The 17,137-nt window shown below is 38.2% G+C and overlaps 1 protein-coding gene and 1 pseudogene across 2 annotated transcripts in view; both read left to right on the top strand.

The window, feature by feature from the left end:
• Positions 1 to 17,137, top strand: part of GABRA3 (gamma-aminobutyric acid type A receptor subunit alpha3) — a 282,373-nt gene that overhangs the window by 201,127 nt on the left and 64,109 nt on the right. For both annotated transcript variants that reach the window (XM_065901349.1, XM_065901350.1), the window contains one exon: positions 16,166 to 16,248. In XM_065901349.1, the coding sequence (XP_065757421.1) occupies positions 16,166 to 16,248 (83 nt within the window). The remainder of the gene's footprint in view (positions 1 to 16,165; positions 16,249 to 17,137) is intronic.
• Positions 4,594 to 4,694, top strand: LOC136143134 (U6 spliceosomal RNA; annotated as a pseudogene).

The following is a 17,137-nucleotide window of genomic DNA, read 5'->3' as shown; positions in this document are numbered from 1 at the left end:
AAATTTACTATTTATTGATGTGCTTCTGAAAGAATTTGGGAGACAAGAAGATGGCCAAGGAAAAATGGATAGCAAGTCAGTTGTTAGAAGTTGAATTAAAGAGGAGGAGCTGAGAGAGTAGAGGAAAGAATGATGGAGAAAAAGGAAGTGGATAGAACTGGGAAGAATAATGTGGAGAAGAGATCAATAAAATTAACATATATATTTATTTTATTGGTCTATTCCCAGAACTTTTATACACACACACACAGATGAATTGATCAAGGAGAAATGGGTAGAGGAAAGAGAGACTATGAGAGGAGAGAAAAAGAATAGAAAATTTGAGAAGATAAGGCAGAAGATGAAATAAAATTAAAAGGCTAGATATTAGAATATCCTAAAAGAAAAAGGAGAAATTGGAGTAAAGTACGCAGTAAATGGGAAGAAAGGAAAGAAGACATATAGAAGTAGGGAAAGGGACACTGCAGGGAGAGAAATTATAGATGGAAGAAAGATTAGTATTTTTCATCCATTCATTTATTCATTCACCAAACATGTTTTGACTTCCTAATACATACATGGCCCTGGACTAGGTTCTGGCTATGCAAACATTAAGAAGATATGGTCTTTGTCCTTAAGACAGTCACAATATAATACGGGGAAAAGGCTAATAGGTAACTACAAAAAATTAACTGAAATGATAAAGTTATGAGTAATTATGAAAGAATAGAAAAGGGTCATCTAACTCATTCTTCTGGATCAAGTTGAGAAAAGAGTCCCTGGATGAGGCAACACCTAAGTTCCTGATTATTAGTATTGGCATTAATTTTTGCTTTATTAGATAAGTAGAATGTGGTCAAGAAAATTGTATGTGGAAAGTGGAGGGAAGAGAGGAAGGACATTCCGGGTAGAGAAAACCAACTGAGCAGTTGAAGGAAATTGAATGGTATATTATAAGCAAGACAAGGTCAATTTTTTTTAATGTTATGTATGGCATCCTAGTTACTGTGTAAAGAATGCATTTGTAGGGAACAAGACTGGAAATAGGAAAGCTGGTTAGGAGACAGATTAAATAGTCTAGATGAGGAGTGGTGAAGTTCTAATTCAGAGCAGTGGATTAAGATGGAGATGGGGAGATACACTGAGGAAATAGACAGTGAAAACAACCAATGTCAGAATGAGAGCAAAGAGGAGGAATTAAGGTAGAAGGCACCCAAGTAAAATGGGTGACTGATGGTATTACGAACTGGGGTAGATCATATGAGATTTAGGAAAAATTTAGATAGAATAAACCTGTGAGGTTAATTTTGGACAAGATAAGTTTAAGAAGATTGTAGATTATCCAGGGACAGAAGTCTAACAGTAGTTGGATATTCAAGTCATAAGATCAGGAGAGAGACACAAGCAAGAGATGTAAAGTTTGGTATTGTCAGTATGGTGGGACAACCATGTGAATGCATATGATCACTTCAGGAAAGTATGTAGAGTGAGAGGAAAATCATGCCAAGCATCCAGTCATGTAGCATCACTATCATTAAAGCAGAAGGGAAGAAAGAGGAACCTATGATGGAGACCGAAAAGGAAAAGAAAGGAAGGTGTTAATAGAACCACTAGTGTGTAGTATCTTGAAAGCTAAGTGTGGTAGTCAATACTGCTACTTCCAGTATTTCCAGTTCACTTCCCTCTGGGTATATGTTAGTATTTCACTTCCATAGAGCCTTAGACGAATGAATTGCTTTGGCTAACCAAATGTGAATGGAAATAACATGTGTGATTTCTGAGGGAGGATTGGAAATTTTATTTATTTATTGCTTTTTTAACATGTACATTTCTTTATTTTCATCTCTGTGCAAAAATTTTGCAGTTAGTGGAATCTATTATAACTGCTTCCATATCAGTACCTTCTGGAAACACAGTGATCACTCAGGAACCAGAATATTGTTCTTTTTAATTCATAAAATTAAGTATCATTTTGCTCAGGATGAATTTGCAGCACTGGTCATAAAGTTCATTTATCTTTTTTAAAAAAGTATAGTTGATTTACAATGTTGTGTTAGTTTCAGGTATACAGCAAAGTGATTCAGTTATATATATTTTTTCAGATTCTTTGACATTATAGGTTATTACAGGATATTGAATATAGTCTCCTGTGCTCTACAGTGGGTCTTGTTGTTTACCTATTTTGTATATAGTAGTATGTATCTGTTAAGGATTAGAAACTCTTAAGAGCCAGTACATGATTTTCCATGTTCCTCTCCCCTGGCCACAGTGAGTAACATTATGCCAGGTGCCCTTGGCTCTATCATTCTGTGTCCCTTATTAAAGATAACATAGAAGAGAACATCCCTCCCACAACCTGAGATAGACAAGTAGTGTGAATGAGAAAGAAACCTTTGTGGTTTTAGGACACTGATATTTTAGGATTGTTACTGAATATTGATTGAACACATTTTGGCTAATATATTGAAAGTGTAAAGGGTTTCAAAAAGATGAGAGTGATCAATAATAATAATACAATAATAGCATAATAAGTACAATAGTTGCCATCAATATAGTACTTACAATGTACCATGCATTTTTATAATCATTCTACTTTTATGATCTTCATAACAAGTCTATGAGATAGATACAATTATTCCAACTTTACAGGTGAGGAATCTGAGACACAGAGTGAGTAACATTTTCTAAGATCACCTAGGTAGTAAATGGTCAAGCATTCATACTCTGGCAGCTTGCCTGCAATTTTATGCTCTTTACTATTACTTATACATCTTTACAATATTGTTGGCTATTAAAAAGATATCTAGTAATATAGAGAATTGAAAGTATGTATTAGGTTTGGTAACATGGAAAACACTGGTGTTCTTCACGTACACTCTTTCAATGGAGTGATTAGTGCAATGAGGAGTTTTTATGAGTTGGCATAGAGGTAGTGGAGATAGTGAACATAGAAAATACTTTCTGGGAACTTGCTTGAAAATGAAAGGGATGGGTATATAATAGATATATTCAGGGGTAAAGGAAATAGTTATTTGTTTTGAATGGAGAGACTGGCACATATTTGTGAGATAGCTGGAAGGGGCTAGTAGAAAGGTAAAGGTTGAAGATACAGTAGAAATAGGGTTTTTCTGACATCAGGTTCCCAGAGAAAACTGTCAGGAGATGGTATCCAAACTGCAGGGAAAGTTTTACTTGTAAAGGAAGAGGGACACCTGTTCTGACACTGCATGGAAGGACATGAAATTAGACATAAATGTTGAAAAGGAGGTGGGGAGGATAGGGCAGAGTAGAAGTCTGAATGGTTATAATGTATGAAGGAGAATTTGAAGAGACTAGAGCATAAGTGGAGGAATAGGTAGAATAGAGATTTACTTGTAATAAAGTGCATAAAGAGAAGAGTTTGAAGAGATGACAGTGTACACAACTGTGGAAAGAATGGAGTGGAGTAGATATAAACAGAAGAGAGGATGTATGGAATGAGGTGGTTGAAGGGAAGTGTGATGGGCAGAAAAGGAACACATAGAGACTGAGAATAATAGAGGGAAAGAAACAGAGTGAATGAGGAGAACAGGATAGTGGAGAAACTGAATAATAAAAGGAAAAGAGAATAGAGGATAGGTTTAAGTTTTGGAGGAGGAATAGAAAAGAGAGAAGAAAGGAGATGGGAGGATGGGAGTGTTGAAATATGAAGAGAGGATGCAGACTGAGGAGGGCAGAAGATGAGTCACCTGAAAATAGAGTTGGATGAATGGGAAGATGACCATTAGGTCCTTCATTCTAGTCTGAATTGGACAAGAAAGTGGAGTTCGATAAGATAGAAGTCTATGCAGAATGCCCTTGTGCTTATTCTGAAGGACAGAACAGAGGAGGTACAGAAGTTCAGGAGCATGATGAAGCTATTGGTTCCCTTACACAGTAAATGCTTCACTGTTGACCCAGGAAGGTGGATCCAGAGGGAAACCTAGGTTCAAAACTTAAAATAAGAGCTTGACTATTTATCACCCCATAATTTATTTGTCTAGTGACCTTTTGCAAGACACAAATTATCTGCTTTCTCATTTTGATAATAATGTGGCTGCTGCCTGTCTTGTAGACACATGAAAATCACAAATTGGATAAGGTCTGAAGAATACTTAGAATTTTTCAGGAAATGTCATTCTACAGCATTCCTCTCATTATTTTGACCCTTAGAAGTAGCATCTGGGGGCTTCCCTGATGGCGCAGTGGTTGAGAGTCCGCCTGCTGATGCGGGGGACACAGGTTCGTGCCCCGGTCCGGGAGGATCCCACATGCCACAGAGCGGCTGGGCCCGTGAGCCATGGCCGCTGAGCCTGTGCGTCCGGAGCCTGTGCTCCGCAACGGGGGAGGCCACAACAGTGAGAGGCACGCGCACCGCAAAAAAAAAAAAAAAAAAAAAAAAACAAGAAAAGAAAAGAAAAATAATTAGTATCTGAATTCCATAGGAAAATTAAAGAAGGACAACTTTTTAGAAAAATATGACCAAGCATTGCATGGCTGTATAACTAGGACACTTTAGAATCAAGCCTTCCCTTGCTTCATCTTGTGACCTCAAGACAACCGTAAAAATGCAGGCCAAAGCTCATTACCTGCTGTTTGCTTCAGCAGCACACATAGTAAAATTGAAACAATACAGAAAAGATGAACAGAGTCCAGGTCAAGATGATATACACATTTATGAGGTATTTTCCATTTTTTCAGACATGGATATAGGGAACTTTATTTCTATTAATGACATCTTATTTATTAATGAAGATATGGGGAAATACGTTCATTGTTGTGTTCTTTATACTTATTATATATAAATGTTGCATAATATATAATACAATAAAAAAGTTCCAGTGATTATTTGCATAGGAGGGAAAAGTACTTTTTGAATTTAGCTAGATTTTATCTCATTCACTTGAATCATTCATTCAACATATTTATGAGTGCTATTGTGTTTAAGGCTTTGGGATATATGCTGAACTACAGAGATAAATAAGACACAGCTCATGCTCTTAGTGACTTTACTGTCTAGTAGTTAAAGAAAACATATGCACAGATAGCTGCACAATAATATAAAAGTCCTTAAATAGAGGCAGGCACAAAATGTGATGGAATTACAGGGTAAAAAGCATCTAAAATCATGTGGAGACTTAAGCAGTAGGTGTATTTAGGTTAAAGCAGTTGAATTATGTTAAATGTTGCTTACACCACATTACATTGAACACCGTTTGGTTGCATTGTTGAAAGACATGCTTTTTTGTGAAACTCAATATAGGAGCCGTGTCTACAATTAAAAGTGAAACATTTGGAAAAAAAATCATGTGGAGACACCAAGGAAAGTTGTGAAAAGGAGATAATACTTATCCTGTATCTTGAATTTTAAAGGAAATATAGGTAACTATTAAACAGGTGAGGGACAGGGTGAGGTATAGGAGGGTATTCCAGGGAGGGAAAATAGCATACACAAATGCAGGTATTTATGAGTTGACAACATGCATCAGAAAATTCATGTCTGTTGTTAGAACTTTTATTTGTTAATTCTTCCAAAAATATTTCTTGAGGGCTTAATCAGACCCAAAGAGTATTCTGGGCACTAGGGATAAAGTGGTGGGCAAAAATAGCTGTGGGTTCTGCTCTCATATAACTACATTCTATTGGGGAAAACAGTTAAACCATGATGAAAATGTAGAATATGTGCTATGATCAGGGAAGCACAGAGTGAAATATGCTTTATGAGCATATGCTATATGAGCATCTAGCAGGGACAATGAAGTGAGTCTATGGGGAATATCTACAATGAATTCCAGAGGAAATGACTTTTAAACTGCAACTTAAAAGATGTGTAGAAGTAAATTATAATAAAAGATAGGGAAGAAATGTTCCAGAGACAGAGAGTACAGCAGATATGAAGGCCAGAAGAATGAGCAGGGGAGGTAGTGATGATACAATAAAGAAACTTAGAAAAAGTTCATTGTGACTGAACTGTCACCTAATGCAATTTTGTGTGCCCGACACACAGTGAGGCCAAACAAACCAAACCGTTGGAATTTTGTGCAGATAAAGGTTTACTTGCAGGACCAAGCAAGAAGAATGGTTGGCTCATGCTCAAAAAACCCAAATCTCCCCATTCTGATGGTTTTGGGGGAGAAGTTTTTATAGGCAAAATTTGGGGTGATAGTTGTAGGATGTGTGACTTTTTTCTAATTAGTTGGTGGTAACGTAACAGGGCAGTGGCTGATGGCTTGGTGTCTGGCAACATTCCTTATTTATTGGAATGACATATGTCCTGCCACATGCCCACTGTGTGGAGGTTTTCGTGTTAATATCCCCATTTTTATAATTACTAAACTGAAGTTTCAATAGAACAACAGTCACACCATTAATAACTGGCAGAGCTGGTACAGAATCTCAAGTCACTCTTATGTTAAAGCAAACTGTTTTTCCCTACTACATCTCACTACTTCCTCTAAGAAGGGAATGTAGGGGATATCAGTTTTAAGCATAATGAGTTTGAGGTGGACATGACAAGCTGCAGCTGGAAATGCAGGTCTGTCACCCAGAACTTTGATACAATGGGATTTTATAAAATTAAATACATTGCACAAAGTGTCCTCTATATATTAGGCCACACACTAATAGTGTCCTATGTTTAGGTACAAATTAAACAAAATAAGCACTCATTTCTCCATGTTTGCATCATCAAGAAGAAAATGGTATTTTTTGACCAATTAAGAGAGACTTATTATCATATTCAGACCTGCATGTCTTCCTTTATCCTTTGTCTGATTGGGTCAGTTTTGCTCCTGTACTTGGGATGTTCCAAAGACAAATTATTTGAAAGATAAATTGTGCATGACACCTGAACTTTCCCCACCAACACACACGGAAATGTTAATAATAAAGCTCCTCTCCTCTTGCTTTAGATGCAAATAGCTTGCATTTGAGTCTTCATTACAGAGACTTCCTCTGAAATGGCCAGGAACCAGGGAAGGCATTTGGGTCACATTGTTAGTTGTATAGGACTTAATGTAATCAAATCAAACAAGCACTGATAGCTTTGTTTCACACAGTCCTTTTTTGTAATGGCTTTTGCTCTAGGGGATTCCACCTGTAGTTCCTTATTCATTAAGCTAGAAACTGACTCACAGAACCACACTTAGGGTGTTTCACTCTGATGAACAGAAGAGCATAGAAGAGATAGAGTGGCTCACTTTGGACCCTGAGAAAGCTTACAGTGAGGTGAGAAGCAAGTAATATTACAAGTCGCAGTTAATCACAAATTATGCTGTGGACTCTGTGTGGTGATATCAACCCCTACCCTCCAAGAATTCACATCTTAGCAGGAAAGATAGGACACATAATTTACTGTACTATAAGGCATAATGGAAGTTTCACAAAAAGCCAACAATGAGGTGCTATAAGCTAAAAATTATAGGTTTCATTACAGCTTGGAGACATGGGCCCAGATGTGGGAAAGCACCACATGGGAACTAGCATTTAAGGGAGGGAAGGAAAAATGTATTCCCAAGAGGTCTTCTCACATTTGTTTCATTTTTGCCAAATGCAAGAGGAAATCAGGGCCTTGAAATAACAAGAATTGCCTTTATTCTCAAAGGCAAGAAGCTGAAGCTCAGGCAGATTGAGTCTGTTACAAAGAACTGATTCACTTTGTTATAAAGCAGAAACTAACACACCATTGTAAAGCAATTATACCCCAATAAAGATGTTAAAAAAAAGAAAGATCATTCTAACACAAGGGGGATTTACAGATCATCAGAAGGGTCCCTCTGGTTCCAAAGAACCCAACTATTTTAGATGCTACTGTTTTCGAATGCAAGTTAATGTGTCCAATGCCCAGTGAGACCAAACAAATGGAAACATTGGGGTTTGGAGCAGAGAAAGTTTTATTGCAGGGCCGTGCAAGGAGAAGAGGTAGGTCATGCTCAAAAACCCCAAATTCCCCAATGGAGAAACAGGGGATTTGTACCTGGGAGGGCCCCACAGGGTCCTGCTCAGTTTCACTACCCCTAGACAGAGTATGTATGTTATAGTGAAATGAACTTTAGGAATTAGGAGCTCTAAGTGTGAGTCCTAACTCTGGCCCAGATCAGCAGTGTAACCATGGACAAGGCATTTCTGTTTTCTGGACCTCAGTTTCTTCTTCTGGGAAATGGGGCTGAAAATACCTGCTCTGTCTATCTTATAGAGATATTTATTAAATTAAGAAGCATTTACTGACTATATGCTATGTGCCAATCACCGTACTATGCATCAGATTAGAATAATATGTAGAGACCCTTCTCTCAAGTTTCTCACACTTACTTTCAGAAGACAGACACATAAACAGACTGGATATACTGTGTTTCCATCAAGTAGAGCATTTATAGGGACATGAAAGTCATCTAACTTTTTGTTTTTTGATGAGGCACCCCAGGCAGGAGTGGCTCCATCTTGAGCCTAGGAAGTTATTTCAACAGTGTTAAGCACTAAGCTACTTGTACAAAGTGCTCTGGGATTTCTGTGAGCTGGAGAACTCACTATGCCTATAGGGCACATACAAAGTTATCACAGAAGAGGTAATATTTGAGCATGGACTTGAATGGAATTTGTTCCACATATAAAGAGGAAAGGGCATTCCTGGCAGGACAAAAAAGAACCCAGCAATTTGTAGAAAGGCACAAAAGCATGAGAGCTTTGTTTGGCAAAATCACAAGTATTGGCAGATGGCTGGAGAGTGGGGGAAAAGTGTGAATATCAGAAAATGAGGATGGAGCAACACATCTGAGGTAATTGTTAAAACCTAGATGTGCTCCATACAAGGGCTAAATGCAGTAGTGAAGTTCTAGTATTCCAATTAGGAAGCCCAAGGTCTTCCAGTGTACTGAAGCCTTTTGCCTATAGCTTGAGGATTTAATGGGAAACTTGCAGAAAACTAGGATTCTTTTTTTTTTTAGGTTTTATTGGAGTATACTTGATTTACAATGTTTTGTTAGTTTCAGGTGTACAGCAAAGTGAATCAGTTATACATATACATGTATCCACTCTTTTTTTTTTATGATTCTTTTCCCATATAGTCCATTACAGAGTACTGAGTAGAGTTCCCTGAACTATACAGCAGGTTATTAGTCGTTATCTATTTTATATATAGTAGTGTATATATGTCAATCCCAATCTCCCCATTTATCCCCCTGCCTTATCCCTTGGTGACCATAAGTTTGTTTTCTACATTCATGATTCTACTTCTGTTTTGTAAATAAGTTCATTTGTACCCCTTTTTTTTTTAGATTCCACATATAAGCAGTATCATATGATATTTGTCTCTCTCATTATGACTTCACTCAGTATGACAATCTCTAGGTCCATCCATGTTGCTGTGAAGGGAACCCTCCTACACTGTTGGTGGGAATGTAAATTGGTGCAGCCACTGTGGAGAACAGTCTGGAGGTTCCTTAAAATCTAAAAATAGAACTACCATATGACCCAGCAATCCCACCCCTGGGCATATACCCAGAAGAAACCATAATTCAAAAAGACACATGCACCCCAGTGTTCATTGCAGCACTATTTACAATAGCTAGGACATGGAAGTAACCTAAATGTCCATCCACAGAGGAATGGATAAAGAAAATGTGGTACATATATACAATGAAATATTACTCAGCCATAAAAAGGAACGAAGTTGTGCCATTAGCAGAGACGTGGATGGACCTAGAGACTGTTGTACAGAGTGAAGTAAGTCAGAAAGAGAAAAACAAATATTGTATAATATTGCTATATATGGAATCTAGAAAAATCACGCAGATGAACTTATTTGCAAAGCAGAAATAGAGACACAGACGTAGAGAGCAAACGTACAGACACCACAGTGGGGAGGTGGGGTGGGATGAATTGGGAGATTGGGATTGACATATATACACTACCATATGTAAAATAGATAACTAATGAGAACCTAGTGTATAGCACAGGAAACTACTCAATGCTCTGTGGTGACCTAAAAGGGAAGGAAATCCAAAAGAAGAGTGGATATATGTATATGTATAGTGGATTCACTTTACTGTACAGCAGAAACTAACACAACATAGTAAAGCAACTATGCCCCAATAAAAATTAATAAAAAAAGAAGACATGGTACATATATACAATGGAATACTCAGCCATTAAAAAGAACAAAGCAATGCCATTTGCAGAAAACTGGGATTCTTATGACTAATATACTGCTTGGTTTGGGTGTTTAGTGGTGATATATTTCAAGTGACTCATCCTCTACTAATAATGGCTATTAATGATTTTACTATCTTTTCTATTTCAACATTAATGTCAGATCCTGCCCTTTACTCCATGATAATAGAAATAGCCTGCCTGACACCTCAACCACTCCTGAAGAGTGTTTTTGTTTACTTGAGGTATAATTGATGTACAGTATTACATAGGTTTCAGGTGTACAAGTGATTCACAATTTTTAAAGGTTATACTCCACTTAAAGTTATTATAAAATATTGGCTATGTTCGCTGTGTTCTACAATATATTCTTGTAGCTTATTTATTTTAACATAGTGCATTGTACCTCTTAATCTGCAACCCCTATCTTTTCCCTTCCCCTTTCCCTTCTCTCTCCGCACTGGTAACCACTAGTTTCCTCTTTGAACTCATCTTCTATTAATCTTCCCCCTTGGTCCCTCCACTACAGCCACAGTGGCATAGTTGCTATTTTTGGAACACATTGGTCACATTTCTACCTCAGGGCCTTTGCATTTTCTGCTCCCTCTACTTTGAATGTTCTTTTTCCAGGTGTCCATAAGGCTCACTCTCATTACCTTCAGGTTCGTTGCTTAAATGTCACCTACTCTGTGAGGTATTCCCTGAACATGCTATTGAAAATTGCAATGCCTCGTCAATAGTTTCTACTCACATCTTATTTTTTTTTCCTGAGACATATTGCCTTTTAACACATTATATAGTTTACTTATTTTACTTGTTTCTTTTTTGTCTTCCCTCTACTCAAATGTAAGCTTCAAGATGGTAACAACCTTGGTATGTTTGCTGATGTACTTATATTGCTTAGAATAATACCTGGCATATATAGTACACGATCAAAAATTATTTGTTGGGCTTCCCTGGTGGCGCAGTGGTTGAGAGTCTGCCTGCTGATGCAGGGGACACGGGTTCGTGCCCCGGTCCGGGAAGATCCCACATGCCACGAAGCAGCTAGGCCCGTGAGCCATGGCCGCTGAGCCTGCACGTCCGGAGCCTGTGCTCCGCAACGGGAGAGGCCACAACAGTGAGAGGCCCGCGTTCCGCAAAAAAAAAAAAAAAAAAAATTATTTGTTGAGTGAAACAATTAGAAAACTTTTAGTCAGCTCTATCCCAGACTTGTTGGGTTATTTGAGAAATGTTCTTCCCTTCTGCTTTATCATATGTCAAATATATGATGGGATAAAACTGGATGCTTTCTATAAGGGTCTTTCAGATCTGAAGTTCTAGGAAAGAGGCTAGATGAACACTAAGTATAGGTTGAGATATTATGCTATTAAGGAATCATATTAAGGTGCTATTTGCCTGTTGGTGCTTTGCGATGACCTAGAGGGGTGGGATAGGGAGGGTGGGAGGGAGGCTCAAGAGGGAGGGGATATGGGGACATGTGTATGCGTATGGCTGATCACTTTATTGTGCAACAGAAACTGACATGGTATTGTGAAGCAATTATACTCCAATAAAGTTCTATTAAAAATTCAAAAAAAGAAAAGAAAGAAAGATGCTATTTACCTGGAACCCTCGGAATACCTGAACCCTATATTGTCTGATCTATACCTCGCGTCTGCAAGGTCTTCACAGAAATACATGCTTTTAGGAAAGAAAAATCATTCGTTAGTTAATTGATTCAATAGATATGTATTGAACACCTACAATGTGCTAGGTACTGTGCTATGCTCCTGGCACACATCAAAGAAGATCCAAGACAAAAATCCATAGCTCTACAGTAAGGAGAAAAAAATGATGATAAATAGAAAAAATTAATTACATGGCATGTTATAAGTTAGGTACTATGGGAAAAGAAAGCTCATGGTAAAGTTTACTCACCATAGTATGGATAGTAAACTGAATGGAGGTTGGGGTAGGCCTCATTTACAAGATAATAAGAAAAAAAACAAGATAGTTAAGCAAAGACTTGAAAGAGGCATGAAAGCATACCTAGTGCAAGGGCTATGATGTAATAGAGACTGGCATGTTGAAAGAGCAGCAAGGAAGCCAGAGTGGCTGGAACAGAGTGAGCAAGGGAGGGCATAGTATAAGATAAGCCAGAGAGGAACAGAAGATAAGATCATGTAAGACCCTGTAAGCCATAGCAAGGACTTTGGCTTTTACTCTGTATAAGATGAGGAAATACTAGACGGCTATCCTGTAGAGAATATATAGGGTTGGCCAAAAAGTTTGTTCAGGTTTTTTGTAAGATGTTATGGAAAAACACGAGTGAACTTTTTGGCCAACCCAATACTATAAGGAGAAAGGGTAAAAGTAGAGATACAAGTTAGGGTGCTATGGAAGTAATAAAACTTTAACTTATTACTGTGGTGGAATAAAAACCAGCTGTTGAGAAGCAAAGGGTGGGATGACAAGGGAGCCAGGGTGCTACAAAACATAGTGAACAGTGAAATGAGGGCAGTACCTGAGGAGGGTGTGGGTATGTATGTGAATGCATGAAGGGCTAAAAAGTACCTCCTTCGCATCTGTATTCCCATCTGTGTCTTTCATCCCCAAAGAAGGGAATTTCCTATATTACCTTTTACTGCTGGTCTTTGCATAGGAATCAAAACAGGTTAAAACCTGGCTGGGACTGAGGTCCTATGATCTGATTATCACATTTTGAGGGGTCTTGGACCTTCTTTGAAAAGCTAACTGAAGACTACTTGCTGTACAGTAGATCTCTAAGACTCCTTCATCTTGTATAACTGAAATTTATTACCCTTTCACTAATACCTCCACTTTCACTCCAGTTCCTGGCAACCACCATTCTATTCTCTGCTTTATGAGTTTGACTATTTTAGATTCCACATATAAGTGAAATCCTACAGTATTTGTCTTTGTCTGGCTTATTTCACTTAGCATAATGTCCTCCAAGTTCATCAGTGCTGTTGCAAATGGTAAGATTTCCTTCTTTTTTAAGGCTGGATAATATTATATTGTATGTATATACATGTTCTTATCCATTCATCTGTTGATGGACACTTAGTTTGCTTACGTGTCTTTGCTATTGTGAATAATAATATTGTGAATAAATTCCCAATAAACATGGGAGAGCAGACATCTCTTTGAGATCCTGATTTCAATTCCTTTGGATATATATACCCAGAAGTAGGATTGCTGGATCCTATGGTAGTTCTATTTTTAATTTTTGAGGCACCTCCATGCTATTTTCCATAGGAGCTGCACCAATTTATATTCTCACCAAGAGTGCACTGGGGTTTCCTTTTCTCCATATCCTCGCCAACACTTGTTATCTCTTATCTTTCTTGATAATAGCCATTCTAACAGATGTGAGGTGATACCTCATTATGGTTTTGATCTGCATTTCCCTGATGAGTAGTGATGTTAAGCACCTTTTCATACCTGTGGCCATTTGTATATCTTCTTTGGAGTAATGTCTATTCCAGCCAATTAAAAATACTGTGTTGAATACTTAAAACGTACTAAGTGGGCAGATTTTATGTTAAGTGTTTTTGTCACAAAAAATCATAATAATTTAATAACAATAAAATAAACGAGGGTGGAAGGAAAGTTTTGAAGGGGATGGATCTGTTTATGGCATAGATTGTGGTGATGAGTCTATTAGCCTGAGTGTAGTCAGGATGCTTTCTGCTGCAGAAAAAGCTTGAAGGGTCTTGAAAGTTGTAACAAGGAGGAGGGAAGGCAAGAAGAGAAGACAGTATGATGCAGTTGTTCAGAGAGCATTAGGATGCATTTAAGAACCAAGGAAAAGAGCATAGCATAATTTGGCTTGTGAAGTACCCCACCCCAACCAACACGTGCCTTCTCATCACTGCTCTATGCTTAGGTGGGATGGGCAAGAAGTGGATGGGAAGGAAGATAGGAAAGTTATTATGAATCAGTTCTGCTCCTAAGCAGAAATCAATACCTTTTGCACCTTGCTTTGATTATCTATTTGTTGTGGTTTTACTTGCCATGTCCCTAGGACAGCTGGGTAGACATAAAGTAATTTCCCCTTGGCATTACTCATAAGACGCAGTATCTTGGAAATACTAAGTGGAGAGAAGGAACACAATTTTCTTTATTAAACCCTCATGAAATCTTTTAATTCTCAAACAGGAGCAAGCTTCTCAGTGAAAGACATTTCTCTTATATCAGATTCTTTGAGTCATGAAACCCCCTATTTATGCCTTAAGAATAAAGGGTAGATTGGTAGGGTATTGCAGGCTGACTTGGGAATAGAGCTTTTGTCCAAGACACATGAGAATTTTTATAAATATCTAAGGGATTAGTTAGGGCTGCAAGGACACTTGCCATCTACTTCTCACCTGTTACTATTTAGATAAGGAAATGGAAAATAAGATATGGGTAAATATTTGCTGAAGGGCACACACTTGGCTTCTGCCTTCCAGCCTAGGGTTCTTGCTAATAAATACTTGAGCATGTTTGCTTTAGTCAGCCTGCTTTGAGCAATATCTACTACTGCTACTCTGATCACTTATGAGGTGTCACACATTTATCATGCTTAAGAATTAGCCAGGGGCTTCCCTGGTGGCGCAGTGGTTGAGAGTCCACCTGCCGATGCAGGGGACACGGGTTCGTGCCCCAGTCCGGGAAGATCCCACATGTAGCGGAGCGGCTGGGCCCGTGAGCCATGGCCGCTGAGCCTGTGTGTCCGGAGCCTGTGCTCTGCAATGGGAGAGGCCACAACAGTGAGAGGCCTGCGTACCGCAAAAAAAAAAAAAGAATTAGCCAGGATTGGAGATTCTTGCCAGTTGGCCATCCAAGAGGATAGCAGAGATTGAATCCAATATAACCAGGAGGTATACAGGTTAGCTAGAAATAGCTCATCAGAGTTAGGTGTCAAATAATTCTGAATTTTTGCTGTGTGAGTCCCATTTACAGATAGCAGGCTACTTTCTAGGCCAAAGAAAGTTGAGGCTCAAAAATATCTGCAGGAAAACAGAGGGGAAACTTTGGAATCGATTATTTAGACAGACTGATGCAGAAGAATGAGTATGTGGGCATGGCAAGTCGTACCCTATCCAGATTTCCACTGAGGGATCCATGAACAGCCTCTCCAATATGTTGTCCCTATTAAGAGAACATGAGCTCTTCAGACTTGACCTCTGAGGTTTTTGATGTCCTCCATAAACTTTGTAATTTTTTTCTGGCCAGCTACTGTGTGTGTGTGTGTACATGTACAAGTGTGTGTATGTATTCTCGAAGAACCATCTTCTTAAACAAAGCTATAGCAGTTGCTGTAAGCAGCAGAGCCATCTTTTGTGCTTGTTTATTATCAGGTTAAAGATATTCTTTCTAGGGACTTCCCTGGTGGTGCAGTGGTTAAGACTCCACGCTCCCGATGCAGGGGGCCCGGGTTCAATCCATGGTCAGGGAACTAGATCCCACATGCATACTGCAACTAAGAGTTCACATGCCACAACTAAGGAGCCCACGAACTGCAACTAAGGATCCTTCCTACTGCAACTAAGATCCGGTGCAATCAAATAAATAAATATAAAAAGAAAGATATTCTTTCTATACATCTCTCCTCTCCAGTGCAATCTCTAAATTATTTAACTCACATGATAGCCTGATGAGGAGAATTATTTTGGAAATAATTAAATTGCTATCAGGAGTGAATGAGTCAGTACCTGGTGTTTCCAGACTTCTCTGGTGGTGAAGTAGCTAAGGGAGCTCAGTTAGGATAGACAAATGATATTTGTTTTCTTAAAGGTGGTAAGGTAGGATTTATATCTGATCTAAAAATCTAATATTGAATGCTACTTTGAGAGGCTATCTAGTTCATTTAATCCATCCCTCGTGTTCATAAAGTCTTGGATCTCAGTGAACCTAAACAAATAAAATCCCATTATTCTTAGCAGCACTCCATTGCTGGTGAATGAGAACTCAGCTCCATGTTTAATATCGTTCATTTTAGCTTAATTTCATGTTCTGTTGTTCTTCCTTTTAGGTTAACAATTCATGCCGAGTGTCCCATGCATTTGGAAGATTTTCCTATGGATGTGCATGCCTGCCCACTGAAGTTTGGCAGCTGTATGTATTTTCTCACTTTCTGTTTGCCTGATCTTTTTCCAAAAGAAACAGAATTTTTCCTATTCTGTCCCTTAGTAGTTTCAAAAGCTGAGACCTTTAATTCAGGCTTGTATGTGAGTGAGGAAGGGGAGTGGGGTGGAGTAGTACTAACTGATCTGGAGGAGATTTAACCTTTAACAGTTTTCCTTCTAGACAGGAAACCTTATTTCACCATTTTAGACTAATTTGCCTTTCATTATATTGAAACATTAACATCTGTTTCCTAAATTATCCAGAAGACAAACTAAGATAGAACTAATATAAAGTACAGTAGTAGCTTCCTAAAGGCAAGATCCCTCAAACAGAATGTGTTTGTATTTTTGAAATGCTTATTCTACCTGCATCCTCATATACTGTAGTTCTATCTAATTCCCTACAGTAAATGGTAGACAGGAAGAGACTCTAGAAATTTCCTCATTTTTAGAGAGTACTGCCTTTGCCAGTAGCTGTAAATCTGGCAGAGAAATGAATAGATACATAGCCTATTTTCAAATGAATTAGAAAAATCAAAATTGAATAGAATTAGAGTGAGTTTCTGACTAAGAATTTCAGAGTAAGTTTCATTTGGGAGTCATCAGAGCAATATATCAAGGTCTGTGTTGATCATCTCTAAATTAGATTTATCTTTGTATTTTGAAGTAGAAAGTGCGTTTGAAAAGACCCAAGTAATTGTGTGTGACATATTTTTTTCAATCATTGTCAAATATTTACAGATTGTCTCCCATGGGCCAGGCTCTGTTCTAGGAGCTTGGAATGTATCCATGAATAAAACAAAGACGTGCCCGTATGGAGCTTACACTGTAGAGGACAGAGTGATGGCAAAAGAGAAAACAAACACTAGATGAAAAAG

This window comes from Phocoena phocoena, chromosome X (assembly GCF_963924675.1).
Source record: "Phocoena phocoena chromosome X, mPhoPho1.1, whole genome shotgun sequence".
Taxonomy (NCBI): Eukaryota; Metazoa; Chordata; class Mammalia; order Artiodactyla; family Phocoenidae; genus Phocoena; species Phocoena phocoena.
Note: the sequence above shows the minus strand (reverse complement) of the source record. Positions and strands in the feature narration are given on the sequence as shown.